The 27,247-nt window shown below is 49.1% G+C and overlaps 8 protein-coding genes across 8 annotated transcripts; 4 read left to right on the top strand and 4 right to left on the bottom strand.

Annotated features, from left to right (window-relative positions):
• Window positions 1-1,703: 1,703 nt before the first annotated feature.
• On the bottom strand, window positions 1,704-2,606 carry EI90DRAFT_3045872 (uncharacterized protein). Its single transcript, XM_039059437.1, has 3 exons — window positions 2,428-2,606; window positions 2,232-2,369; window positions 1,704-2,176 (listed from the first exon to the last, which is right to left on the bottom strand). The coding sequence occupies exons 1-3, from the start codon at window positions 2,514-2,516 to the stop codon at window positions 2,008-2,010; spliced, it is 396 nt and encodes a 131-aa protein (XP_038919287.1). The 5' UTR covers window positions 2,517-2,606; the 3' UTR covers window positions 1,704-2,007.
• Window positions 2,607-2,830: 224 nt separating this feature from the next.
• On the top strand, window positions 2,831-4,205 carry EI90DRAFT_179816 (uncharacterized protein). The gene is made up of 3 exons (XM_039052211.1): window positions 2,831-3,772; window positions 3,832-4,037; window positions 4,092-4,205. The coding sequence occupies exons 1-2, from the start codon at window positions 3,177-3,179 to the stop codon at window positions 3,932-3,934; spliced, it is 699 nt and encodes a 232-aa protein (XP_038919286.1). The 5' UTR covers window positions 2,831-3,176; the 3' UTR covers window positions 3,935-4,037; window positions 4,092-4,205.
• Window positions 4,206-4,436: 231 nt separating this feature from the next.
• On the top strand, window positions 4,437-4,748 carry EI90DRAFT_2872898 (uncharacterized protein; the record flags this gene model as incomplete). The annotated part of the gene is made up of 1 exon (XM_039053862.1): window positions 4,437-4,748. A coding segment is annotated over one exon (312 nt), but the record flags the coding sequence as incomplete, so codon positions are not given.
• Window positions 4,749-5,084: 336 nt separating this feature from the next.
• EI90DRAFT_3045857 (uncharacterized protein) lies at window positions 5,085-7,540 on the top strand (the record flags this gene model as incomplete). The annotated part of the gene is made up of 2 exons (XM_039059436.1): window positions 5,085-5,981; window positions 6,036-7,540. Coding segments are annotated over 2 exons (2,319 nt in total), but the record flags the coding sequence as incomplete, so codon positions are not given.
• A 992-nt stretch (window positions 7,541-8,532) lies between these two features.
• Window positions 8,533-10,185, bottom strand: EI90DRAFT_179234 (ZIP zinc transporter-domain-containing protein). The gene is made up of 5 exons (XM_039052205.1): window positions 9,898-10,185; window positions 9,730-9,832; window positions 9,641-9,675; window positions 9,320-9,558; window positions 8,533-9,242 (listed from the first exon to the last, which is right to left on the bottom strand). Exons 1-5 carry the CDS (start codon window positions 10,070-10,072, stop codon window positions 8,571-8,573), a joined length of 1,224 nt encoding a protein of 407 aa, XP_038919283.1. The 5' UTR covers window positions 10,073-10,185; the 3' UTR covers window positions 8,533-8,570.
• Window positions 10,186-16,510: 6,325 nt separating this feature from the next.
• Window positions 16,511-19,597, bottom strand: EI90DRAFT_3014212 (uncharacterized protein; the record flags this gene model as incomplete). Its single annotated transcript, XM_039056754.1, has 5 exons — window positions 16,511-17,587; window positions 17,682-17,974; window positions 18,062-18,364; window positions 18,691-19,131; window positions 19,222-19,597. 5 exons carry the CDS (start codon window positions 19,595-19,597, stop codon window positions 16,511-16,513), a joined length of 2,490 nt encoding a protein of 829 aa, XP_038919282.1.
• Window positions 19,598-22,134: 2,537 nt separating this feature from the next.
• Window positions 22,135-22,661, bottom strand: EI90DRAFT_3045836 (uncharacterized protein). The gene is made up of 2 exons (XM_039059435.1): window positions 22,216-22,661; window positions 22,135-22,164 (listed from the first exon to the last, which is right to left on the bottom strand). Exon 1 carries the CDS (start codon window positions 22,439-22,441, stop codon window positions 22,220-22,222), a length of 222 nt encoding a protein of 73 aa, XP_038919281.1. The 5' UTR covers window positions 22,442-22,661; the 3' UTR covers window positions 22,135-22,164; window positions 22,216-22,219.
• A 3,642-nt stretch (window positions 22,662-26,303) lies between these two features.
• On the top strand, window positions 26,304-26,777 carry EI90DRAFT_3045829 (uncharacterized protein). The gene is made up of 2 exons (XM_039059434.1): window positions 26,304-26,618; window positions 26,670-26,777. Exons 1-2 carry the CDS (start codon window positions 26,333-26,335, stop codon window positions 26,768-26,770), a joined length of 387 nt encoding a protein of 128 aa, XP_038919280.1. The 5' UTR covers window positions 26,304-26,332; the 3' UTR covers window positions 26,771-26,777.
• Window positions 26,778-27,247: the final 470 nt, after the last annotated feature.

Raw genomic sequence — 27,247 nt, 5'->3', positions numbered from 1 at the left:
CTTTAGCGTCGGATAAAAATATTTGTGGTGCGAGTCCCGTGGAAGATTGACAAGCCTTGGTACGACAACATAACGCTTGCAACGGCTTCAGACGTTCAGCTCCTCACTTCTCCCCCTGACCCTTCCATTCCACCCTTCCGCTCAAAATCTTTGTTAGCCATCCTTCATCCCCACACGGTTGGGTTCTCTCCCAGTCTACAGAGTCGGTATTGCGGATTCCAGTTCTTGGATTATGAATCCCATCTTATATTTCCGATCCCGTATCCACCCGACTCACTCCTCCCCTGGCTGCGACAGACATGCATTATTCCGAAGTGGACGGAGGACCCAGATGGGCCCTAGATCCGAGCATGCGTTGCCGGAACGATCCCGCTATTGTGCATCGGAACCGTGACCGAGGAGCTACCAATTGTAGAACAGAATTTTCTGGCCGCCCATGGTGATCTTAGGGTGTATGGCATCAACCGTCTGAGAGCTTGGTATGGTGATCGAGCGCCGTTTGATGCTACGACTCCCTACCGCCTCCCGTCCAGCAAGGATGGGACTCCAATTGTTTTCGACATTAGCCAAGTCGCCTAAGATGTTCCGCGGTCGTTGTCGCCCTTAGCCATGGTATGGTCCCCGTGAGTCTTGGTACTCTCCCAAATGGCCCCTTTCCTGCTGGAACACTGATGTCAGGGGCTTTGTTAGGACAACATGACGCTCATACCGACGACCTGCACGTTCAGCCCCTTCAGACCCTTCCACTCCATCCTTCCACCGAATTCTCGAACTGGCCATTCGTCGTCGTCGCGCGCTTGGGTTTTTTCCCGGAGCATGGCGTTTTGGCGCTTTCGATGGAGCCAGCGCTTTCACTTAGTCGACGGAGTCGGGCGAGCTCATTGCGCGTTACGGCGTTACGAATGTCAGTTCTTTGGGTTATGACCACAGTCCCCATCACTTGCTCATATCTCATCCCTGGCCCTGTATCCCTCGACTCAATCTTCCCTGGTAATATAGCAAACATGTACCTCTCTGATCCGGATGCACGACTCAGATGCATCCCATTTTGTGGCCTCCCACCAAGCACGCACGAAGACCTCGGCGTTTATTCGTCTGTCGTCGGGAGAACCCACTGCTCTGGATGGGAAATATAAGGGAGGGGACCAATATGGTTTGACGACAGAACAGAGTCCCACTATCTCCATACGGTACCCGCCCGTTCACTTCAGGGTGGGTTGCGTCAACCATCTAGGAGCCTCGTGTGGTGTCCGAGTGCTGCTTGATGCTACAAATTACGAATCTCTATCGCCTCCGATCCAACAAGGACGGGACTCGACTTCTGCTCCAAGACCGGATGACGGCTCCAATTGTCGTCGAAAGTAGCAAGTTGTTTAGGGTCATATATTGTCCTCCGATTTGTACATCGCTGCGATGATAATGAGTTACTAGTAGTAAAGGGGGAACAACATCTTCTAGCTCTCAAGTCAAACGGCGAAGCACCACCACCCCGAATAAAGATCTGGATGCAATAGCATAGCTCCCATAGGGTTCTGGGGCCGGTAGGATGATGGGTTGTGAACATCCCGCGACCCGATCAATCCTATAGAGGAACTTTGGCTCTACTCCAGCCGTCCACGGCCATAGGATTTGGAAAGTACCGCATCCCGTCTGATCTGCGAAGTCAAGCCAAGTGCCGGTCAGTTAGTACCGTGGTAGGGGACTACTTGGGAATCCTGACTGCTGTGGTCCTCCTTTTCCTTTTCCTTTCTTTCTTCCAGTCGCCAGGAATCGGCGAACGCCCCCTTGAAGTCCCATTTTCTTCTTCGCTCAAACACACGTACCACACCAGCTCGCATGACACGGCTTCGTTACTATTAATGTACAAAATAGAGAGGAAAGGTTGCAATAACGAGTACCCCGAGATGACAACAACACATCTGGCTCGTGATTGGGATCGAAAGCGAATCAGGGGGAAGGCGGTAGGTAATCTCAACGTCTAACGATGAAGGGGAAAGTCCCCCATTCCTATACACCAGCAACAAAAGCAGCAGTCAGAGCACCAAATTGTTTCCTAGCACTCTCGCGTTGAAGCTCAGTGCTACATCTAGATTGCCCCGCAACAAGCTCGACTAACGCCACAAAGATGAGCAGTCCAGCGCTCGTGGCGCAAGTAATTCCCTGTAATATGTCGGATCTTGCCCGCGGTGATGTCAGTGTTGACTCAATGTTTGGGAAGAACAGGACTCCACTTGTTTGGAAGACTTAGGGAGAATCGATAGAACATGAACACTAGGAAGGGAAGGAGCTGGCAAAGAAGCCGATCGTGATGTGCTGATGTAACGACCTTCGGAGGGTTCACAACCCCATCGAGATATCGAAGCGCATGACTGAAAATTTTTATGCATCGGTTCAATCACGCGTTACCGAACACTGCGAAGCAATCACTTGTCCGAATTTGTGTCATGATCGCGCGAAGACATCCAGCGCATAGCACAACATCGAGATCCTAGGCCCCCACACGAAGAAGATGTCATTGCGACAGATTCTGGCAGGCTACAGAGCGCTGAAATAACCGAGGTGGGGTACGTTGCTAGAGAGTGACAGGAGACTGATGTTCGTGTGTGCAGTCAATCAGGTTCCGAAGACAAATAACCACCAATAACTCAGAAGTCGATTTCCACGCCATAAATTGTTTCTAAAACGCTGAAGGCAAGTAGGCAAGTTTCTTCGACTTTGTATTCACCCTGAACATCTGGGTAGTTCTCCCTTGGTTTGCTGGAGGACTAGCGATGGTCGCGCTCAGTTCTGACAGCGTGGAGGAAAGAAACTGAACGCGACAACAACGGAATTCTCATCGGCTGCAGGGCTTTCAGCTTTATCTAGCCCAACCGAAAAAGGACCGTAGCTCTAATCAATTAAAGGACTCCCAACTGAGAAGCAGATTTCCTTGCTAAATATCATTAGCAAAATGTCCGAAGGCACGTAGTCAACACAGGTAGATCTTTTTTGGCTTTGTTATCGAGCCGAATGATTTGGGTAGCGTGGCTTACGTCCTGGCTTTATCTCCACAATGGGCATTTTGTATTTACCATCCTGCTTTGGTAAAGAGGCTGGGATACTGCCTTATTCGTCGTGGGTTGAGCGGCCTACCTGTCCCATCTGTTCAGCACCCCCTCAGCGATTGCTAACGCACAATGTCTGGCCGATCTGGGTTCTTTCGGTTTTCCGGGAGACGGCATTCCTCCAAGCGTCCTGGCGGGCAACCCATAACTCCTGCTCCCAACATCCAGATCACTCCTTCCCCCACTGCGAACGATGCAACCACTAGCAAAGATCGTGATGGATCTGAGGGATCTCGTCTTCAGCCTCCTACTGCGTCAACTGATCGTAGTTCTCGAGACCGGAAGCAGAGAAGGTCTTTTTGGCACGCTATAGCTGAGCCGTTCAGCAGAAGTCCCAGTCCCAGTCCCACTCATATCGACCAATCGAAGTCCTCCGATCCCAGACAATCTGATCCCTCTACACCAAATCCGCCATCCCATAATCCATGGCCATCTCCCATTCTCCCTGAGGGGGCCATCGATATCTCTCACACGATGCCCAGCGAGCGCGTCATTCATGGCAACACTGGGAGTCCCGCCACGCAGCCAGGACTCACAGGCGTGGATCTAGACATTCCATCGTCAATTGATCAAACGTCGCCATCTTCAGGCGTTGATGCTAGTGGCGGAAAGAAAACAATCATCGCCGCCACAAGGCTCGTCCTCCAAACTGCCGCCTCTGCTCTTAAGTCCGTTCCTATTCCAAATCTCGATCAGATCCCAAACATACTCTTATCGTGGCTCCAAGTTTACGAGGTCCGCAGGGCATTGCAATTTTCCGATCTGATGATATAACTTTTATGTTTTCATTCAGACGATCGACAACAATGACGAAAATCTCAAGGGATTAGACGATGAAGTTCGAAAGGCTCACGAAACGATCTTTAGACCACTCCTGTTGTGGACCGGCCAGGTTCCTCCCGAAATAGGTGATCTAATTCAACAATTTAACCTGTATGTGCATTTACTTGATCGCTCCGTCGTCCAAATCTCAACTCTCAGCTACAGAGCTGTAAAGCAACAATTGCAGCAAATTGAAGCACTCAAGCATCAAAAACTTGCCAAGAGGGTAATCCTGGCGACTGAGATATCGCAGGAGATAAGCACCGTGAGGTCCTGCATCCGTGATGCTATCGCCCGCTTTACGGTTCGTTTCGTTGATGTTCGGACTTCCGACGACTGATATACTGCATAGACCGCTGCGACAACTCTAAATCTCCTCCATACAATCCAGTCATCGGTAGACCGTTCGTTGGTTTTCTCCGATTTCACTGCCTGGAATTTAATGATATTTCAGGTGAGCTCTCGAAACTCTACAAAGCAAAGGCGGAATTCTCTGCGGTGGAAAGCAAGTCGGAATGCCTGGAAAACACCTGTGTCCGGATTCAGGAATCGATACTCAATCACTTGGAGAAACGGGAGCTCCGATTTGTCTGGCTTCGCGGCTCTCCGGGAACTGGAAAGACCGCTATATCAATGAGTGTCGCGTCGACTCTTTACGAACAGAGTCGCTTGGCAGCATCTTTCTTCTGGGACAAAAATCGGAAGGGCGCAGGACTTGCTTCGATTGAACACTTTCCCTCTACTCTTGCACATCAGCTTGCCATGTTTAACACCGAGTACGAGGGTCTTCTTGTCAGTCGACTCCGACAGCCTTCATCATTGAAGGGTGTTCTTGGCTCCACTCTGGAGAAGCAAATGAGAGCTTGGATTATTGATCCCATGCACAAACTCTTATCTTTGGGCGAGGAGCGCTCCATGATCATCTTGGACGGACTAGACGAGTGCGGGACTCAGGAGGAACTTACGTCCCTAATGAAGCTAGTACTTATCCTTGATGAGCTGCCTGCCGCATTTGCCGTGTTGGTCAGCTGTCGGCCAGAGTCATCTGTTGTGTCAGCTTGGGTTAAAGCTCGAGCTCAGGGTCTTGCTATACCCTGTGAAGATGTGGACATTGTCGCTGAGGAAGAGAAGTTCCACACTATCCACCGCATTGTGGAGGAAGGCCTTCGGGATTGCATCGATGACTCTTCCTGGAAACCATCAAAAGAAGAAGTCAATGCGTTTGTCTCAGTGTGTCGTGGATTGCCGATTATCGCCTCAATCCGGGTCCGGGATGTCTGCCTTCAAACTCATCGTGGTGCAACTCTTCAATCCGAGTTCGAATACTTTCGTGATCTCACCGATGCCCCTGTCGACGTCAATTTGGAGTACCTGCGTGTGCTTCGTCGTGCCTATATAGTCGGCTCATCTGGAGTCCGTAAAGATATTGCTGAGAAGTATCGCCACGTGGTTGCCATAATCAATGCAGCATTCGAACCACTAAGTGTGTTTTTTATATCGCAGCTGTCAGGAATTGCCGAGGAAGAGGTCCTAGCCATATTGGAACCAATTGGCTCAATTGTCGATCTTTCTTCAGAAAGTGGCTTGGAACGTTTTTCGGAAGTCCCTCCAGAAAGTTCCTCCAAGAAAATGCAGGGCGTCAAATTCTATCATGCAACGATGAAGGAGTTTATAACAGGGGATTCGATTGGTAGTGAGAATGACCAAGTATTCTTTATCAAGGATGCGAACAAGTATTTTATCGGACTGCCACTCCTCCGATTTTTCAATAATAGTTGTGAGCGGGATGTGTTTGGGGAGCCCACCATTCTCCCTTTAGGAGATGAATGGACATGGGGAGATTTTTGGGAGAGAAAACGTTGTCTCCCTCATCATCTCCGATATACTCGTGAATACTTATTAGGACACTTGGACCCCTCACAACTCTTTGCACAAGAGTCCAATTTGCAGAACGAGTTTAATACATTCCTCACGCGAAACTTGGTTACATTTATGCACCTGACGTCAAACAGTGAATATGGTAAAGGATTCCCTGATGGATTTGATGGATTCAAGGTAAATAAAAATCATTGTGTCGCGATTATTTTAGTATGATGTCATTTTTAACAGAATTGCGATTCATTCAAACTTTTGAAAGAAGCTCAAAAAAAGCAATTTGTACTGCACACGTCTTGGGAGTCCGACATGCCTTTTGTGTTTTCTTCGGCACCATGGCACCTCCATCGATCAAGCCTTCCTTTCACCCCATCTTCATCACCTTTTCACAAATTGTATGGCCACCTCTCTGATCCTTTCCGAATCTTCACCATTTCCGGCGAGTTTTCCGGGCACAGAATCCCATTGAGTGAGGATTTACTCGATGCTCGAATGGTCATGGAGGCGAAGCTACCTAATTTTCCAAAGAAGGCTGGTAGTCGTCAGGATGATTATGATGCCCAATTCAACGATCCTGATATTCGTAACGGTATTGTGACATGTGCAGCGCTCTCCCTCGATGGTCATCATATAGCTCTCGGTATTGGCAGTGGCATCATTGAGCTTGCTGATATCGACCATCAGCGCACGATCTCCCGATTCCAGCTTGATTCACCCAACCACCCAGTCTGGATCGAATTTGTCCATGGCAGCCACCGAGTTGCTGCTGAGGACAATGAGGGGAACGTCACCATCCTTAGCCACGATATGACCCCCATTAATCTTGGTACTCTTCCCAATGGTCCTATTCCTGCTGTAACTCGAGTATCAGATAACGGATTGTTTATCATACGAGCCCCATGGAACACTGATAACACGTGGTACAACAACTTGACTCTCATATCCATTCTGGACAACCCGCACATGCAGCTCCTCGCTTCTCCTCCTTCCCAATCAGATGATTCTCCTCGCCGTGACACGCTTGCTATTCCTCATCGTCGCACGCTTGGGTTTTCTCCGGGAGCACATTATATCGGTGCTTTCAATGGCCTCAGCGCTTTCACCTGGTCGACAGACTCGGGTGAGCTCATTGCGCATTATCGCGTGACAGACTTCAGATTTTGGATCATGAATCCCGCTGTTCCCCCTGCCTGCTCTTATCACATCCCTGATCCTGTATCCGCTCGACCTACCCTTCCCATGACAGAAGGCAGCGCAGCAGATAGACATCATTCCAAAACAGATGCGGTCCATAACTTGCAGGACGAGTCCTGGATCAAGCGCCCATTTTATGTTCTCTCACAAAGCAAGGACGAGGAGGAGTTTGACATCCATTCATCCGCTGCAGGAAGATCCCCACTGTTCCGAGCCAGTGGACGACTCACTGGGCTACCAATGTTCTTCAATGGAAAATTAGAATTCGTTATTCCCATGGAGTATCAACCACATGTTTCTTCTGGTGGCCACGGTCACGGTCTAGGTGTTTGGTATGGTGATCAAGTGCCGTCTGATCCTACCTTTATGTACAGCCCTCGGTCCAGCAAAGATGGGACTCGAATCCTTCTCCAAGGCCAGCAGACAGCCCCAATTGTTGTTGATCTTAGCCAAGTCGTTTAGGATGTTCGTGGTCAATTGCAATTTCTTCCTATTTACCTTGCGCGTATATCCACTGTCAGAGGGGGAAATCGCGAAGTTTCGTTGCCCTTCCCTTGGATTGTCATTTAGTTCCGGGTCGGACAAAATAAGTGCTCAGCGTTTCGACAAGAGACTTTTTGATTTCGCCCTTTCCGTAGTCCCTTTGTTTGCTTTCACTCCGCATCAGAATGAATGTATCTGAGGCAACCTCCACCACGTACTAAACGGAACCACTTCAGGTTCTGGCAACCAACGCATTTTCCTGTATCTATCGAAGAGAATTCAACTGAGCATGATTGTTCCAGACGAGTATGATTTGGCACGCTTTTTCATCTCGGAGTTGTAGAGTTGAGTATTTACCACCTGCCATCAGGAATCCCCGAGGAAGATCGAGGTGGTTGAGAGCAATTCGACCACCTCACTATTTACCCAATCAGTTGATCAGGGCTTAATTTCCTCTTACTCATAAAACACTTCCTCGCTATGCCCTCAAGATCAAAAGAGCCAGTAACCTCTGGAGTGGTTTTCACTGAGCGGCGAGGGGGGTACTGGGACCTGGTTTTATGGTTGGGATCTCGACGTGTTGATGATGTGTGAAGAACTTTATGAACTTCTTGCAAACTCGATGGGCTTTGGTCATCCGTGGCCATAGGACTTGGAAAGCACTGCATCCCGTCTGATCTGCGAAGTTAAGTCGAGTGTTGCTTAGTTAGTACTATGGAAGGGGACTACATGGGGATCCTAAGTGTCGTGGTTCCTTTTTTTTTTTTCTTCCTTTCTTCCTTACTCTCTCTCTGCCTCTTCTCGTTCCTTTCTTCTTTCAGTTCCAGGGATCGGCGAACGCCCCCTAACGCTCGATGTCCCGTCTTCCTTTTCGTCCAAACACACGTACTAACCGCACGGACGCGGCTTCATTGCTGTGAAATTAATGTACAAAATCGAAGTACAATACATAATGCAGAAAAGAACCGGAAAAAAATAATGGGTACGATAACAAATCTGGTTCGTGATTGGGATTGAAAGCGAGTCAGGGGGGGGGGGGGGGGAAGGTGGCAGGTAGTTAGTATCTCAACGTCTAACAATGGAAGGCGAAAATCAAGGTATGATCCCCATTCCGATACACCCAGCAATAAAAGCGGCCACAGCACCAAATTGCTTCCTGAGACTCTCGCGCTGAAGCTCGGGATCATATCTAAATTGCCCCGCAACAAGCTCGACTAACGCCACAAAGATGAGCAGACCAGCGCTCACGGCGCAAGTAATTCCTTGTAATACATCGGTTCTTGCTCGCGATGATGCTGATGATAGTGATGACAGAGTTGACTCGAGCATTTTCGAAATTGGGAAAGATGAGATGGATGATGGTGTTGGAGGGCGAAGTTGAGGAATGGAAGAGATGATGAGGATCGTGAGGGGGATTGGGACGGCGAAGAACAAAGCTAGAATCGGCGGTAATAATAGTTGGGCTCGAGTTTGGGGAATAGGTGACGGTGAGTTTAATCGGGTCGATGATGTTGTGCTGGATCGGGAACGATCCATTGATAGATCAGCGGTTTGGATCACATTCGCCCTTTCTCCGTTCCTCCCAGTGCGGCGGCGCGTTGTCCTGGGTGCAGCGAAAGCCGCAAGTTGTGTGCCTACGGCAAATCCTTCAAATATTTGATGGAAGATGATGGCCGGGAGGAGAGATGTGAATTTGGCGTCCGTTGCAACCCCAAGTGTGAAACCGAGCACGATGGAATGCATCACAACCCCAATTTGCAAAGTCTAAAGACAGAGGAAAAGGGAAAGGGTACCAAGATCAGCATGAAAACCTTCTTACGGGAGTTGAGACAAGAGCTTACAAGCAAACCTACGACATCTCCCTTTTGTTGAATCAGTTCAACCTCGGGAATACTGCCACTTTCAAGCAATGGCGTATCTTCCAGTGCGGTGAGTGAACTGCCAGGCGTGCTAGTGCCATCTTGGCGTGCCTTGGAATCGGAAGAGAACCATGACTGTTCAGAAGTGTTCCGCTCACGATCTTCCAAACCGGCGGTTAGCACTCGATTCTCAAGATATCGGACATAGGCGTCGGAACAAACTAAATAATGATGATGAATGTTAATGATCGCGACCCAGGAAGTTTAGCACGGAGGCTTTTGTTTTAAAAGAGAGTGACTGACAATCGACTAGGAATATGGCTATTATGGAGAGGAGACTGTGGCTAAAATGAGAGACCGCGCTTTGGTCATTCGGACTTGAGAACACTTACACGATCATACCAGGCCAATGCTTGAACCCGAGCCACCGGACCGAGCCCAGTTTGACAAAACCATCATTAAGAAGATGCGTCAAAGCGGTAGATAGTATCACCCCTAGAGACAGCAATATTGTCAGCGAATCGAGGATGAATCAGCAAAAATCAAGGAGTCTGTCCTACCTGTACCAAAGTACTTGGCCAAGAAGAAGCATATTTTTGGTACACGGAAAAGCGTGGAACGTTGTGAAGCCACAGGGAGGTATGCGGCTGCTAATGAGACGAAGAAAAGCACGGGGACGGTGAAGACCAAAGATGGAGATTGGATATCGATTTCGGCATCGACGAGTTTTGGCATCGCCGAGAAAGAAATTAGGATGGAGAGAGGGAGAAAGAGAGAGAAAGAGAGATGGAGGGTGATGGTTCCTTTGACGTTGTTAATTATTAGGGAATCACAAGTTGAGGACCGTCCCAGTCTTGGATGAATTAAATTACTTATGGTGGCTGTTCTCTTACGCAAGAGGCGGCCGTTCCCCACTCACCACGCAGATCGGAGAAACGTTTTACAACTCTGACGCAGTGAGCTGGTCAGTGGAGAGAGGGGCGAAGCACTTTGTTTCCAAAGACCTTTCTATCCCGTTTCCCAGATAGTCAAGTTTTTTTTCTTCCGGCATCATGCACCATCACTTTACCAGCTGAAAACTGGTTCTCGAAGCACACCCCTGCAGGCCGAATCATTTCAAGGACAGTACATACCGAGGGCCCACTTGAAAGCACATACGCCCTCGTAAGCGCAGCTAGCAAAACAACCCGACCACCTATCTTCCACCTGTTCCTCCCTATCCTCTTGATCTTTTTTGAGGAAGTTGGGCCCCATTTTACCCCTTCAGGAACTCCGTACCCAATCCGATGGGTTGCGGAGGACATCGCGATATGGTCTATTCATCAAGGCTTTCATTCATTTGGGAACATTTGGAACATCCTTATCAGTAAGTACTCTTGCCACTTCAAGGCTGCATCGCTATTTTCGAATTCGACGGCATCCAAACTTTCATCCCGGAGCATTTGGCTATTATGCACGTGTCCGTCCCGGGGATCTTGAGTTTGCATACAGTAGTCCGTTTCCGCTCGCGATCCCCTCATTCGATCCACGCCGAGTGGACACCACCCTCTCCGACCATTAGGCTGCAGCACTGCAAACTGGCATCATTCCATTCCCAGCCGTTAGACGTTTCACAAATGGGCACGCTCTAAAGACACTGCGCGACTGATATACCCTTCCACGCCGGTTGCTCGTGATTTGAACACAATGCAGTGAATCTGCAAAGCGGACAGGGCTTATCGTCCGGCCGCCTGGAATGGCTGAACAGCTCGCACTTTGGTTCTTACGTCGTAATGCTAGACGGTCCGCATACAGTATACTAGCTGTATTGCACCAACTATCTTACTATTTTCGTCCTCAGAGGGAGAACAATGCCCCCAGCTCGCTATTTTGGTAGTATATCATTGGTCGTGTTGATATACGAATATTCGATTCTGAGCTAGGATGCCAAACGTTATAATGGCTGGCCCTAGATAAGGGTTCAACTGGATCATGTCCCCAATGCGCAGGCGAATTTCCTAGCTTCACTTTTGCTGCTCCCTATTCATGCCAATGGTCTCAGTCCCTCTCAGACGTCGATCTTGTTATCAGGACCGAAATGGATATCATCGATGTGGCGGTTGCCGACATTGCTGACCCTTTCCTATCGATCTCGAACCATTAACTCGATTCTATGGCAATCCTCAAACACTACATTTAAATCCTGTCTCAGTGCCTGAGATTTGGACTGGTGGCCATGCTACTTACCATATATTCACTCTCACGATGGAAGTCCGATGTGGTACTCAAGGGTGGTCTGTCACTGCCGACCCTTCACACCAAGCTTCACATTAATTTATGCGGCCAAGAACACCCGGCGCAAGGGGTGAGATATCTCACGTGGAACTTCCACCATGAGTCTGGGAAGCTAGGCAGATATATCATCTGCTCGTTCACGCAGGGACGGACGGACTCATGTTAACCCCCTCCGGAAGAAAAAGCAGCTGTAGCTAGCCTCAAGTTTGAGTGTTTTTTTTTGGCCTGGGCCTCAGCGTGCCGATGCACATGCTTCTTGATGAGTTTCTCGATTCGCACGTAAGTACACTATTGTCGTGGTCGCAACGCGTGTATCTGATCAGAGTCCAATCTTGTTTCATGTGGGGCAGTAAACGTAGTTTTTGAGTGCCCTGCTGGGTCGATTACTCCGCGCGCCCGCGACGTCGGAAACGAATTGTGCAATGGATCCTAGCAGAATGGTACCTGCTCCTTGTGACAAACGTTGCTGCGTTTCTTCTACAGCTGTTGTGCCCAGGTCCCCTTCGCGATGCCAAGATCTTTCAAATCATCGCTAGTCTCAATCCCAATTACCACCACAATATCGTAACTGCTTTGGACACGCGTGCGCATCGAAGATTCAAGCCCCTGCCCATCAAGATTAAGGGGATATTTCTCCGCCCCGCCGGGCACATGAATACACTATCATCGTAGCATCCTGACGTTTGGAGCTAAAAGAACGCCTGGTATGGAACCCTTCGACGTATCAACAACGTTAGATTGAGTGCAACTGCATGCACATCGTATAACATATGCCATATGTTTTCAACTCCGATGACCTGGGCGATGAGCACTCAGTCACTGCTTGATCATTCAGCAAAGCAAGCTTGACTATGACTATACTACCCAATCGCTCAGGGGTGGAAGAGGTCTAATGTAAATGATAAATTCATTTTAGAAGTGTCTAGGTATGTTCAGTAGCCTCATATGCTCATAGGACATAACGACTAACTCACTGTCATCCACGGCCATAGGGCTCAGAAAGTACCGCATCCCGTCCGATCTGCGAAGTGAAGTCGAGCACCGCTTAGTTAGTACCGTGGTAGGGGACTACATGGGAATCCTAAGTGCCGTGGTTCCTTTTTTCTTTTCTCCTTCCACTTTCTTTCACTCATTCCCCCTCTGAGTCTTACAGATCCGGTCCGGCCTAAACATTTCATCGGGGGATGCCAAGCGCTACCACGACTTGGAACCGGCTGTCCAACTCACACAACTTCCACCGGCTTTCGCAGATCATCACTCCTTGTGGTAGTTGGCCCAACATCGTGTCTTTGTCTCCATTATTCTGGCGGGACCAACTCAGCCCCCTGTGTTACCTAACGACGAACGGATCCTATCTCAATTTTCGACCGCGGCTTAGTAAAAAAGATGTTCAATTTATGGTGGAAGCCCGGTGCGGCACTCAATGGGGATGGTGGCTTGTCACTGCGTGCGCCTTAAGCTTCTTTTACGTCCAAACTAATTTTTGCAGGAAGATGGAAAACCCCACCGCCACAATGATTCACTAAGGTAACGGTTCGACGCGAAGGTACGCGATTCTTTGGCTTTTCACTCAGAAACGAACAGAATCATGTCAATTTCTGCAGAAGCTAAGTCTCAGGTTTGGGTTGTTTTTTTTTTTTAGCCTAGCCATTTACACTGTCTCATTCCCATTCATTTCTCGATTCGTGCACATCGTAGGCACACCAGTCCTGTCTGCAACCTATCTAATCGCAGTTTTGCTTTGAATCTTGTTGTTCCATGTGAGAGACTAACGTAGTCCGAGGGCAGGGGTTCTACTACGCATCCGTGCACGACGAACTGATTGCTCCGACCTAGTTGTATGAACTGCTTGTTGCCCCTTTTGGCGTTCCTCCGTAGTCGTTGTGCCCTGGTTCCTTTGTGCAATCCCAAGACTCGTTCTTGTTGGACTCGATTTCCACATCGCTGTGCATGGTACGTACCGTAATGCTTTGGACCCGTATATCTCGGAGCCACCTGTAACCCGAACGTCAGGACGTGGCCACCGCTGGTCCGCATGGACGTGCATGTAGGAAACTCATGGATTGATCAAGTATGATCTTGATGTGGTCAGCACTTGCTTCCTCTACGTTGGGGGGTGAAAGAGAATATCGAGGATAAATAAATCCACATTTTGGATCTTTGTATTAACACTGCTTTCTGACACCCATGTTACTGATTATAATTAGTCCTTTAGTGTCTACGGCCATAGGGCTTGGGAAGCACCGCATCCCGTTCGATCTGCGAAGTTAAGCCAAGCACTACTTAGTTAGTACCATGGTAGGGGACTACATGGGAATCCTAAGTGCTGTAGTTTTTTTTCTTTTCTCCTTCTACCTCAACTTGGGTTATTTCATTCCCTGCAGACCAGCTGTGGATGCACCAATGTGGTCGATGTTGGTTATGTCGACATACAAATGTTCCATCTGGTAGTGCCGAACACTACCACGAGATCAAGTGTCCAGCCCGTACATCTCCACAGGCTTTAGCACCTTTAGGAGTAGTTGCCCCTATCTCCATTGTCTCGACTTTATGGCAACTAGCCTAACCTCCAACTTGAACGGTGGACATGACATTCGGGTCCTGTCTCAGTCTTCGACTAGCTGATGTATGGCACTCAAGGCTGGCTTGTTACCATCAACCTTCTCTGTGGATACGCGCGCGAGGGTGTTCACAGATTGATTGGTCGTGATCTTGATGCTGTCGCCAGCGTCAGCTTCCTCTGTTGCTCAGCTGACAGGAACTATGAGCGCATTCAAACGACAATCCAAGCCACTAATTAGCGGGAACAGGGGATGAAAGAAGTTCGATGTCGGTCTACATATTGGGTCCTTGTATCGGCGCTGTCTTACAGTAATGGATGTGTTGCGACCGGATTCTAATGATTATGGGACGTCACAATTGGATATCTAATATCCGTGGCCATGGGGCTCAGGAAGCACCGCATCCCGTTCGATCTGCAAAGTTAGGCTGAGTGCCGTTTGGTTAGTACCATGGTGGATCCCCACATGGGAATCCCAAATGCTGCGGTTTCTCTTTTTCTCTCCCTCTCCACGCACTTACTCCCTTCTCTTCCGGGGGCCTTATATAGAGCCCGTATATGTAGATTGACCTTGAATTAGATTTTTTTCTTTTCACACGTTAGTTAGAGCTGGGACTTATTTGACGGTCGGTTAGACAGGGAAAGAACCCGCTACGGAGTAGAAAATCATGACACATTGCAATATACATGTCGCATTAATTATCTGCTGCTAATTAGGAAATACCCCCACGGGAGAAGGGAGAAAGGAGAAGTACTCTGTACGCGCGGAGCCAAGCAGCCAAGACCAACTAACGAGCCACTCATCGTGACTACTATGGCCCCTAATCTTCACACCGGCACACCGAATTCACCGTGCTACCAGCTGCCTCCTTGGTCCATCATTGTCGTTGCATTCTCAGCTCCAGTCATCGCAAATTCCGTCAATGACATGCCGCGCCCCCGGCGACATGTCATTACTATAATAGTAAAGGGGGCATGCATAAGTAGTCGTAGCGCTGGGCAATCGGCATAGCATGGAACTGAGCTGGGTGAATCGACAAGTCGCACGATAGGTGAGGGGACCTGAACGTGTCCGGTCATGGATCTTCACAGTGTTGTGTGGGCTGTTTGTTGCCCTTCTGGAAAGGAAACCGCCGCTGCGTTTTCGCTGTTGTGTCCCGGTTGTTGTTTTGTAGTGCCAAGATTCCTTATCATTGTTGGACTTAATCTCCCCATCGCTACGGTATTGTGACTACCTTGGAAATGTGTATCTTGGCGACTCAAACCCCTGAAGAAAAAGAACTTCTCTACGAGTATCAGCCTTATGAGGTACATGGACTAGTTACCCCCAGCCGCTGAACCTACGACTCGAGCGTGGGTGCTTCAAGATGTACTACCTTGTTGCAGCTGACCTCCATGAACGCGTAGCGTGCATAAGGCCAGAACTTGCTCTCTCTACCCTGCTTACCTTACTTACTTAGCTGAGGCTGTCGATGTATTCGAAAAATATCTTAGGCCGGCCTCGAGCCCACTTTTAGCGAGGACAAAGATGAAAAGTGGTTCAATGTTGAAGATAAAAACCACTTTGTGACAACACCTGCTATCTCCTAGTGGCAACGTCTATGCAACGGCCTTGTCCCATGAATTATAGGAGATAACAACCAGACCTTTAGTATCTGGAAAGCCGTCAGGTCGAAGAAAAAACTGGTTTAGGCTATGAGATGCTACACAGCCACCTCTACTTAACTCATCATCAGACCTAAAATGTATGATTGAATATCCACGGCCATAGGACTCGGGAAACACCGCATCCCGTTCGATCTGCGAAGTCAAGCCGAGTACCGCTTAGTTAGTACCATGGTAGGGGACTACATGGGAATCCTGGTTTTTTTTTTTCCCTCTCTCTCCCCTCCTCCCTCCTCCCCTTCTTTCTATCCTTTCTCATTTTTTGTCTCCGGGAGTTTTATCCCGACGCTTGGGAGATTGACCTTGCGTGCTCGATATTGGATTTGGTTGTTCATTAAAAGTAACTTTTCATTTTTTGTTTCTTCACAACATGCTCGCAAGCACGCTAATTAGTTAGAGCGGGTGGGCGGGGGGGACCGCTCATTATATTATTGTTTGACAAGTAGGTTAAAGAAACCGGGCACAAGAACCCCGCCACTAGAAAACCATTTTTCTTTGCAATGTGTACATACATGTATACATACATATGGCAACTACTGTAATTAAGTATAATGCATATATGTATGGTACTACCTGGGTATCCTGCCAAGTTATATACCACTAGTACTATGTCCAAATCATTAAAAAGAAGCCATCAATGCACAAAGGGAAAAAGAAAAGGGACCCCACGTCCATCACCCATCACCGTCAACGTATCGATACCCAAACGTACTCGTCGCATTCGCAGGTCCAGTCATCGCGAATTCTTTCAACAACTTTACCATATCCGGATGACTCGTCGTTCGTGCCCTCGGTGACATGTCATTACTAGCACCACTGCTGCTGCTGCTGCTGCAGGCGGGTGTTGTCATCGTCGTACCATTGGCGGTGGCAGGACTCATCGAAGTGGTAGTGGTATTAGCAAAGGGGTCATGCAGAGTCGTAGCACTGGGCATTGGCATACAGATTCCAGGCGTAGAACTGAGTCGGGTAAATCGACGAGTCGTTCCATGAGTGAGGGAACCAGAACGTGCCCTGTTAGGTGTCCTCGCGTTAGTAGGTTCGGCAGTGGCAGTGGAAGTAGAGGATGAAGGCGTTATCGTCGCTGAGAAGGGGGCAATTGATTGGATACTCGAGAACGACCTCGAAGTGAATGATTTCCAGAGCGAAGATTCTCCCTTGTCTGGAGTGGGTGTAAGGATAGAAGACTCCCGCAAGGAAGAGGCATCAGCATCACTAACAGCCTCTCCCTCCACGACAGCATCCTTGACTTCCTCCCTTCCCTTCTCCCTTTCCTCTCCCTTCTCTTCCACCTCATCACACTTCTTCGTCGTTCCACTGGAAGACCTAATAGTTCCCGGGAAATCTTCATCTTCATACTCATCCTCCCCAGAATCTCCATCCCACTCCGAACCTTTCTTCTCCACCCGCCGTTCCCCTTTCTCCTTTCGCTTCTCAACTTCATCAAGACTAGACCCACGTTCCCCTTCTGGACCTTCACCCAAACTCCTCTCGACATCCCCCATCCCATCCACCACCAAAATCCTCCCACCACCCTCAATCTCCCTCTCGAGCGAAGCCTCCACACCTTCTCCGAGCCTCTCAGAAGATGAAGGAGCCGACGACGGTGAAGGAGATGATCCTGCCACCTTCGATTTAGCCGCGGCCTCAGCTCGTTGTATCTCCGGAAGGGTATGAAGAACAAAGTATCGACACGAACGGATCGCCTTTCGGGACTGATCCAAAAAGGGCCACAACTGGAATGCATGAATCTAAATAGTCGTCATATATATATAATATATATATGCAACGGGCCATTTTCATCAGTAAACAAAGCCAGGCACCAACCCCCCAAAAGAGACTCACCGCATCCTCATATACCTCATGCGTGACTTTAACTCCCGCCAACGCTGCCTTATGAGCTAAAAGCGTAACCTCATCTCTCAACACCTCACAATCCCCAGATTGAACCAACAGAGGCGGTAACCCCCTGAGATCCCCAAACAACGGACTCGCATACGGATGAGTGATGTATTTCTTCATCCCCTCAGGTCCCAAGTAACACGCCACGGGGTTCATATGATCCTCGGGGTCCGTAGGGAACGTGACGATGTCCAGGCCTGCGTTCGTTTCCCATGACGCACAAGACATCGTCAAATCTATAAATCGTAAAAAAGAAGTCAATGTTCCACGTAGGGAAAAAGATGATGTAAAAAAACCAGGGAAATTGTCATCCCTCAACTCACCAGCCCAAGGACACATCAAAATAGCCCCACCGGGCATCTCATACCCTTCATCCCTCAAATACATCATGAGCGCAAGACATAGCCCTCCACCAGCACTATCCCCCGCTAAAATGATGTTCCCAGCCGGTATCCCCAAATCTTCCACCAACCTGAGATAAGCGACCACCGAATCGTGAACGGCGCCTGGGAAGCGCGTATCGGGGGCGAGTCGGTAGTTGATGGAGAAGACTCGGGCGTCGAGGGATTTGGAGAGCGCGATGGTGACGATACGGTGGGATGAGGCGGAGGCCATGTAATAGGCTCCTGATTGTTATAAGTGGAAGGGATTTGAATTAGAATCGGGATGGAAGTGGGGCCCATCGGATTAAGTGGAATGTGGGAAATGCGATGACGTTCCGTTAATACGAAAGTGGAAGCCAACATTATGTGTGTGAGAGAGTGATGACGAAAGTATGCCGTCGAGTCCGGGATGTGTGGCGCGCGCAAGTTGAAGAAGGGAAAAGAGGGAGTGAGATAATCAGTAAGCGCTCACACAATAGAAAAAAACCCAAGTCAAAATTCGCGCGACGAAGGGGAACGCCCGCCTCCTCTTCGCATCGCGTCTTCTCAACAAAAAATCCCAAACTCACCTCCATGAATATACAAAACAACCCTCTCCTTAGCCTTCACACGATGACCCTCCTTCACCTTCACCCTCTCTCCAAACCCTTCCTTCCCCTTGACACTGGCACTTCTCCACTCCCTCTGTAACCTCCCCCACAACCTCTTCCCAATGACCCATTCACCATCCAACACTCTTCTCCCATCCTCCTTCTCATCCCACACTTTCAAAAACCCTTTCAACCCTCTCTTCCTCACTTTATACGTCACGGGCGTGATGAACGCATCGGAAGGTGCGGCCAAGTAACCTCCTATCGCCGTGGCGGCTCGGAGAACGGAGACGTCTGCTAGGTGCGTGTTGGAGGCTAAGTCACGGGCGAGAGAAGCTAGAATCGTCATTTCGATACCCCAGGTTGGTCGACGGGGGCCTAGGATGTGATGAATGGCTATGTCGGTTGCTAAATCTTTTGCTGGGGGGGTAGGGTATGGTTATGTTTGTGCAGAGATCATGAATCGGTGAAATGAAAAAAAAAGGATGAATAATTGAATATAAAACATACCTTTAGCAGCGAAAAACCACGCATGTCTCCAAAGTCCCAACACCGTAAACGGCTTCGCATCCTTTTGAACGAACGATCGTCCACTACCGTCACCCCCTTGGTCAAGATCATTATCACCACCACCACCATCGCGGCTCTGGGCATTTGGAGTGACGCTACAATCTTTTCTCTCGCTTGCAGCGGCCCATCGAGAAGAGAGGGGTAAGGAAGACGATTTGAATTGTTCAAGAAGGGCGTCTAGATCTTCTTGTGGGAAGAGTGATTCAGTACTGTTGGGTTTAGGAGTGGGTGGTTTTGAATTGATTTTACCGGTAGCAGCAGAATGGTTGGGTGCTGATGAAGAGGAGGAGGTCGTGGTGGTGGTGTGGAGTGGCATTGTTGATTGAGTAGAGGTAAGAGGAGGGGGAGGAGGAGCGAAGTGTGAGGAAGATGGAAATACAGAAGAGTTTGAGAGTAGTTCGGTACGGACGGAGCTGGGTGGGGGTGAAGTTCCAAAGAGCCACCGCAACGCCAGTAGATTTGACATCTGCACGGTTTGTGTTTGAAGAGGTGGCGTACTCGATAGCACCTGGAGAGGGTCTGATCAAAGCACAAAAAATAGACCAAGGGCGTGACTCAGGTATCAAGTCAAACCCCCCCCAAAAGTCGATATAGGAGGTTGGAAGAAGAGCGTAGACGAATTGAATCGTCTTGGTCGTACTAATAGTAGTCTTTAAAAAAAGGGGGAGGGGGATTGCGATGAGCTAGCCCCGAGGGACAAGGCTTCGCGTCGTACAAGTTGGATCGAGAATGTGTCACGGAGTTACAAAGTATAAGCCAGACGAAGTCTTTCTCTAGGAGATATACCAGCTCAAGAGAAGAGTCAAGCCAAGAGGGGGGAGGGGCGTGTTTGGTCGTTATAGTATTAATGGTGAGTGGAGCGCTTTGAGGAGCGCTTTGAGCGAGAGCAAGTGGTGAGTTTGAACTAGACGGGGGGGTCAACAGTAAAGCGATAGTAGTAGCAGTAGTAGTAATTATATGCAAAAAAGGGGGGTTTAGTGATGCGGGGAAAGGAGCATTTCAGTAGTTCGAGTTTGTTCGTGTCCGCGTGAGTCGTGCCACGCAACAAGACGTCCCATTCAATTCAGTCGGTGATCACACGTGAAATGGGTTTTGCGGGGGTTATTACCATATTGAATGGGATTACCATTTAACCCGATTACATAAGCAGTCATCAATCAAATCAACAAAAAACCCCCCGCATTCAACATTAACATTTGTCTTGATTCGACCTTCCCTCAAGGGCAGAGTTCCATTCTTACTTCACTATCACAAGCAAAGACGGAGCCACCCGCGATCATCAGATGGCTCCTATGGCATTTTTTTACTCACGAAACGTCCAAACAGCTGCAACTGCCCAGCTGCAAAACCACGCCCTCTATGACTTGCACACTTTCTAAATCGAGGCTACACCCACAGCACCCATGACAGAGGGGGGTCATGTGTTTCTTAACAACCAGATCAGCACCCCCCCCCCTTTTTTTTCCGCAACCTTATCGTCATTCTCATTCTCCATGTGCTCCGTAGTACTTTCCTCTAGTGTAATGGGGCGGAACAAAAATCGCGTCAACAAAACGTGCGATCCATTCTCCGGTCCGTATACAACGCGTAAGTAGCCTCTCAGTCTCTGCTTCGTCCATGCCATGCCATGATCAGATGTCCAATTGAGTCATTAAGCCCAAATTAATCGCCCAATCCCTACCTTTTGCCCGTTACCTTGCCACGATCATACTCATCACGGCTCCAAACACCGCTTGCTCGCAACCGTAACCGCATGCATGCAACGCCTACCGTATCCGTAACATCACGTTCTCTTAGCTCGCTTAGTGGGCGCCGCATGATTGCAAAGTAGTACCTGCTGCACCACATTACTAGTGCACTGCCCTACGCAGCTAGCCCAAGAGGTAGCCTCCACAAGTGCTCCTCTTAGCTCCGCCACACCCATGGGGCAGGATAGTATGCACAAGTGTACAAAGCTTCCGAAGAATCTCGTGGCCGCATTCAACCCCCCCCGCAAAAAAATAATCAAATTATATAAGGGTTACGGTCCGATGACCTAGCAATCGCACGTGTACATGCCCCCTTACATGATCAACTCCGTACTAGCCTTTCCGAGCTCGCATGATCAGCTTTTATCTCTGCCAGGTTCTTCTTGTGCTTATAGAGACCGGTGATCACCTGCCAGGTGCAACAAGCATGGCATGATTCAAGGGTTCGCCGTGATAACTACATGCAGTAATAAATATGTAATAGTGCTAAGTGCTGCCGATTCCCTCGATCCGTCTCAAAGTTGTACTTGGAACTTTGCAAGGTATATATCCCGAGTCATGTATACTTAGTGATGCGCTCGCGCGCCCATCCCATCCCATCGATAAATCGATAACCCGTGCATGCACATCCATTCGCTCCCTTTTCCCTTTCGTACTATGCATTGTCATATGCTAGGATAGATCGATAAGTAGCCGCTATCACGCCCACATGTCACCATTGAATTCGGCAGCGATCGATAATTCCAAGTCTAGCTAGCTCTAGCTAGCTTCATATGTATCCAGTCATAGGAAATATAAACCCCGATCTGCGGCACGGGCGGCCCCCCCTGGTCGATGAGTCGATTGCGATCACGATCTTCCTAAATTCATCGATATGCGCTAGGTGTTTTTTCCCCCACTTTGTTACCCAATAAATCGTATGATCATTCAGGGGCTCGATGCGGCGTGCTGACTGACCGTTGACATCCAGGTGGCGACGGTGCGCATGAATAGATGTTATAATGTGATCAAACGCTCGTCAAACAAAGTCAGCCAGCCAGCACTGTCAGGCAAGCGGTTCTAGAGGCTACTCACCTGCATACCAGTGCCAGCGATGAGTACCAATATTCTGTCATGTTCGTACGTTCATATGTAACTATATAACGATTCGAAAAACTGTCGGAGATTGAGGGATCAACATATATACATGTTCATGCATAGTTCACTACTGATTGCTGGCTTGGGGCTGGCTCGGCGAGCCAGGCCAGGCCAGTTACTCCTTGCTTGCAAGTAGTAGGAGTCATTGCGTGAGGCCCACACAAACGCGATGCTATCATGCAAGAACATCGGAACGGTTGAGGTTTACAGACAGAGAAAGCTACATTGCATAACAAATGGAACCAATAGCGCGGCCGGTGTCCAAGATACACCATGAATAATTTTGATAAGACTCAGAGCAAATCGGCTGTTGGCCAAGTGACGTACTTAAGGTTGACTGACAGGCAAGGAAAGACAAAGGAAAAAGAAAAAGAAAAAGAAGAACCACGGCACTCAGGATTCCCATGTAGTCCCCTACCATGGTACTAACTGAGCGGTACTCGGCTTAACTTCGCAGATCGGACGGGATGCGGTGTTTTCCGAGTCCTATGGCCGTGGACACTCAGTTGCACATTTTAGGTCTCATGATGAGTTAGCTAAAGGTGGCTGTGTAGAATCGCATAGCCTGACCCGGTTTTACTTTTTAGTCTCATAAGCTCGTTTGCCCTTATACCACCACCATCAATGATCACCCCGTTCACTGCGCATCTTCATTCATCCCCAGGCACGCTGTAGAAAACTTCTCAGAGCAAGTCAACTCTTTGAACATGCCTTTCAGCATCAGTCTTTGGTTTGGGGGGGACGCATTTAACTATCGACTGTTTTTAAGTGCATGGCTCCTCTGCTCTATGGGGTATCATCTAGCTGCCCCCCTCCTAGCGACGTTTGGCCAGTTCTGTTTATGATCACTGGCAGTTTCTCAACCGACTGCCAGTGCCTCTGGTCTCTGATTAACTCGTCTCCAAGTTGCAAAGATATGAAAGTTCCGTATTTCGGGAGGGTGGCCTTTGCGGGTTTTTGGAGAAGATTTTTGCAGATTCTGACCTTTTCTCCGAGGGTTGCCATTTGCCTGTGTTTTTTTTTAGCGCTTGGCCAGATTAAGGGCAAGCACGTTGTTTGTCAGGTTGGCTCTGGGCTTGTTGCTTTTCACGGCGGATTAGTTTGTGGGCATTAGACTGTCTTTAGTCGGGCTCCCGCTGGGGATCCTGGGTTAGGGAGGCCTTGCGCTATGGGAGGATACTGCGTCGGTGCGGGCTGGGTGCCTAGGTTGGCCAGTTCGTCGGCTCCTTCGTTGCCTTGGATGCCGGTGCATGTGGCCGTTGAATGAGGTGGGTTTGTGTCTGTGTCTTAGGGCGCTGACTGTTAATTTGATTGTTCTGGATGTTTGACGTGGATATATAGTCCAGGTCTTCCATGTCGTTTAGGTTTCGGCAATAGGGTATTGATGCGCCATTTCGAGTCGGTCTCGATGTGTGTGTGTATTGCGAGCATTTCTGTTGGTTTGTTGGCTTGCGGGAGGTGAGGGGCCTACTCTTCTACTCGAGTTTCTGGTTTCTGGGGTCGTTCGGACCGTGCCAGGCTCCAAAGCCCGCTGTCGCGTTGGCGTCCCCCTTTTAGATGCAAGATCTGTCCGCGAAGGGTATGGTGTCTGGGGGGGTTGGGACCTTTGCCGAAGATTCCGAAGCAGCCGCGGAGAGGCAGGCCGCGTAGTGGTTCGGGGTTGAATATTTTGATGTCCTCTGGGTTGCCGACGGCGTGTGCCCTCGCGTTCTCCAGGAACGGTATCGCTGTGTGGGTTGTAGTTAGGGTGAGGTTTAGGACGAGGTCAGTGGCGGGGTCTTTACATCCTTTTTGTCGGTAGGCCAGGCACAGGCTGCAGGGGCAGCATCTTTTTTTATTTTGGGGGGTGGCTCGGGTCTTCCTGGGAACCCGCCACTTTCCGTTCCTTTACAGTTTGACCCGTTCCAAGCCTATCAAGAGGCCTATTTCGAAACTCGCCAACGAAAACACAATTCATGGCCAGCTGCGCAGCCCGACAGAACGCTTATTATGTCACCTGAATCACACATATAGGCTGCATGGAATCACAAAACGCCGCCGCGCTGTCCCGTCCGGCCGGTGTTTCCCTTGAATCCTTACAATGGCCATTCTTGCAACGGCGACGTGAATATGATGCGACTGCATTGGGTGACAAATATTCCAAGGCAGATTCTATCAATTCAAGCCGTAGCCCGGCTGACCGCTGTTAACTTTTATCGATGCCCGTTCCTTCGTGGTGTCTTGTTCGTATTTGAATTGAGTTGCGGGGTGCAGGTATGGACGCAAGAAAGTTCATCACCGATATATGCGCGAAAGAGCGCTGACGTAACGTTGAGGCCCAACGGGCCCCGCATCGGAGTTCAGTAACGGCGATCACGATAGCGTCGTCGTGAGCTCCGATAGAGTCAAGTTGATATGATCCGTTCGCGTTTCAGCTGTGCATGGGCGCGCGCGCAGCAGCTGCGAGTGATGTGCTCAGCCTGTCACGATAAATTGTTCGCACTAGAGTAGCCTAGCTAAGAGCTCAATGGCATGTGGGTATTTGTTAAGCCAACAACAAACACAATATATATATGTAATGGTATTAGGAGCCATCGCATCACTACCGCGTTAAATATGATTAATTGCAATCATAGTTTGTCATCGTTTCGAAGCTGAGCGTGTGGCATAAGTTAACAGCTATCAGAAGTGAGATGTTGGCCCGCGAATCGTGGAAGTGATAGGGACGCCGCGAATGAGCAGACGAGACTCACACGGGGTGAGTGCCATCCAGCATGTGTACCCCATGACCTGGCTCCTGATTATCCCCTCTAATAATTTTTTACCACTTTTCTTCGTTTCAACATACACAATATGTCGATGAACAGTTATTTCAGCAAGCTCTGTTTGATTTCTTAACGTGCGCGGTGGCCTCTTCACTATTATATTGGAGTAGGGTCCGTGCGCGTACCACCACACTTGTCGCGCGCGGAAATTTTCATGGAGATTGTCCGTCATCTCCTTTCTTGGTGTCCACACCGATGGACTCAGTTGTGGATGGCTTAACGGCCACCTTGATGTGTTTTTCTCTCTCTTCTCTCTTGAACGTTAATTCACATCTTGTACACATTTTCCTACCGCTTACACGACGCTAATACATTCTTTTTTGAAAATCGATTGGTAGTTGTGCGCCAACAACGTGAAGCTGTTGAGTTATGAAGCTCGTTCGTATTCTTGACTTCTTTTGATTGCACAAGTGCATAGGGACATTCACAGCTGGGTCACAATGGTTTTTGGAATGCAACATTCTATTAGTTCTCTACTTTAGTACAGGCTGGGATGCTGCTTATGTTAGTTCACGGTTTCTGCTATGAGTTTCTGGTTGCCTTTCTGTCAGCACGGCCCTGCGGTTGCAGACACTTCGAACACTGGGATCTGTGGTTGCCACGATATAATTAATAAGACATTTACCAGGTGGGGCAGCTCTAGTGACTCCGGCTGGTGGCGTGATAAATAATTTGGGGGACCCTTGCCCACACTTGTAGTCTAAAATCCCAAACCGACACACCCAACGCTGTTAAAACTCCGTGACCTGCCCCCTTATGCACAAAGCAATTACCTTGCTTGCAAGGTCACTTCCCAGGTCACAATTCGTGGCAATTCTGACGCTGATTTTGTGGGAATTCTGATCACATGCCCCAACACCGCTCTAATAATCGAATAAACAAATAAATTCAGCCAACTCCGCTACACTGTAGCTAAGGTAAGACATACAGGCCGACCTTGTTGGTCCGTAAGAAGAAATAAGGGAAGCAAAAACCAAACCCCCCAGGACTTAGGCAGGATACCAGCCTCTACCAGGACTCCAGCCTCTATGACTTCGTAACATTAGATAGAATAAATCAACTGGCTCGAGTCATCCTCGGGAGGCTTACAGTTACCTTGCTTGTGAGCCTAGCAGTGCTCATGTAATCCGCAAGCAAGGTCATGGTTGCGAAGCAACATTTTTGTTGTGGCGGCCACCATCCGGAGTCAGCCGGAGACACGTTGCTTTATTTTTAGAGTCAGCGCATCCACTTTGACTTGCCGCGAATACATCCGACCCATAGAGGCGTGCTATATATAGCTACCTCCCCCACGCAATTTTTTATAGCCTGGTATAACGGCTTCCGATTGCCCCGTAGACATGCTTTCTCTGCCGCTGATTAATGGGCGAGTTTGACGTACTGATCATTGCTGGACTCGTAGCCGTTGGAATCTTCTTACTCAGCGTTGGTATGGCGTTTCTGCAGGTGAAAGTGGAATTTGCGATCCTTTCTAACGCATTTGTGCTAGGACTTTGGCTGTTGATTCGCTGGTGGAAACGAGGGAATGCTCAGTCGGAGGAGATGAACCAGCCGATGCGTCGAATTTCCCATAAGCGCACTGCCTCGCTTAGGGCGGAGAACAGGAGACAAGGCTCTAGACAGCTGTCCCGCATATCCGGGCACGAGAGTGAGTGGATAACTCGTGAGGATGTGGGTGCGCACCTAACCCAAGCACTAGGTCAGGATCCTCGTCTGGGAGACAGAACCACACCATCACGCCTGCCTCGTACCGCCTCACCTCTGTACGGCCCTCCCGATTATCAGGCGCATATCCCATAATCCTTAAATTCCAACACAGCCATCCGCACTTCTCCCAATAAACCGCAGGTTCAGGTTGCCACTGGCAGGAATTTAGCCAGGAAGGCAGTACACGTCAAACACATGGCAGACCACGGGGTTTCCCACTAGGATATCAGGGACAGCAGTTCGGCTATTCATGACTCTTTGGCGTTGGGACCCAAGTGGCGGCCAACAACAAAATTTGGGTGTACCGGGCTCTCAACAACTCATTGACTTCGCTCTTGCATGGAGAGCGGTGTTGCCTACTACGCTGCGTACTAGTGATCTTCAAATAATGACACAACTAACACTATCTATAATGTATAATACTGCATGTTTCAATAGCTCTTATGTGCGACCGGATGGGCACCGAAAGAGTAGAGTGGCAGCGGCCTCAAGAACCGCCGAAACCCCAGTGAAATACACTAAGGTGTGGTGGCGGGAAAACAGGCAGCAGCAACACACATAAACAGAATA

Source organism: Cantharellus anzutake (genome assembly GCF_015039405.1).
Source record: "Cantharellus anzutake strain C23 chromosome Unknown EI90scaffold_11, whole genome shotgun sequence".
In the NCBI taxonomy this organism is placed as follows: Eukaryota; Fungi; Basidiomycota; class Agaricomycetes; order Cantharellales; family Hydnaceae; genus Cantharellus; species Cantharellus anzutake.
The sequence above is the reverse complement of the archived record's forward strand: the minus strand, read 5'-3'. Positions and strand labels throughout refer to the sequence as shown.

Bases quoted from the DNA above. Each gene is read 5' to 3' on its own strand.
- EI90DRAFT_179234 (XM_039052205.1), bottom strand. From the start codon at position 10,072: ATGCCAAAACTCGTCGATGCCGAAATCGATATCCAATCTCCATCTTTG. The intron at 9,676-9,729 runs GTAAGTGTTCTC...TTTTAGCCACAG, and splicing joins CATTGGCCTGGTATGATCGT to TCTCCTCTCCATAATAGCCA. The intron at 9,559-9,640 runs GTCAGTCACTCT...ATCATTATTTAG, and splicing joins AGCCATATTCCTAGTCGATT to TTTGTTCCGACGCCTATGTC.
- EI90DRAFT_179816 (XM_039052211.1), top strand. From the start codon at position 3,177: ATGTCTGGCCGATCTGGGTTCTTTCGGTTTTCCGGGAGACGGCATTCC. The intron at 3,773-3,831 runs GTCCGTTCCTAT...CGTGGCTCCAAG, and splicing joins ACTGCCGCCTCTGCTCTTAA to TTTACGAGGTCCGCAGGGCA.
- EI90DRAFT_3045829 (XM_039059434.1), top strand. From the start codon at position 26,333: ATGGGCGAGTTTGACGTACTGATCATTGCTGGACTCGTAGCCGTTGGA. The intron at 26,619-26,669 runs GTGAGTGGATAA...CCCAAGCACTAG, and splicing joins CCGCATATCCGGGCACGAGA to GTCAGGATCCTCGTCTGGGA.
- EI90DRAFT_3045836 (XM_039059435.1), bottom strand. From the start codon at position 22,441: ATGGTGTATCTTGGACACCGGCCGCGCTATTGGTTCCATTTGTTATGC.
- EI90DRAFT_3045872 (XM_039059437.1), bottom strand. From the start codon at position 2,516: ATGACATCTTCTTCGTGTGGGGGCCTAGGATCTCGATGTTGTGCTATG. The intron at 2,370-2,427 runs GTGATTGCTTCG...AAAAATTTTCAG, and splicing joins CATGACACAAATTCGGACAA to TCATGCGCTTCGATATCTCG. The intron at 2,177-2,231 runs GTGGAGTCCTGT...ACCGCGGGCAAG, and splicing joins TCCCTAAGTCTTCCAAACAA to ATCCGACATATTACAGGGAA.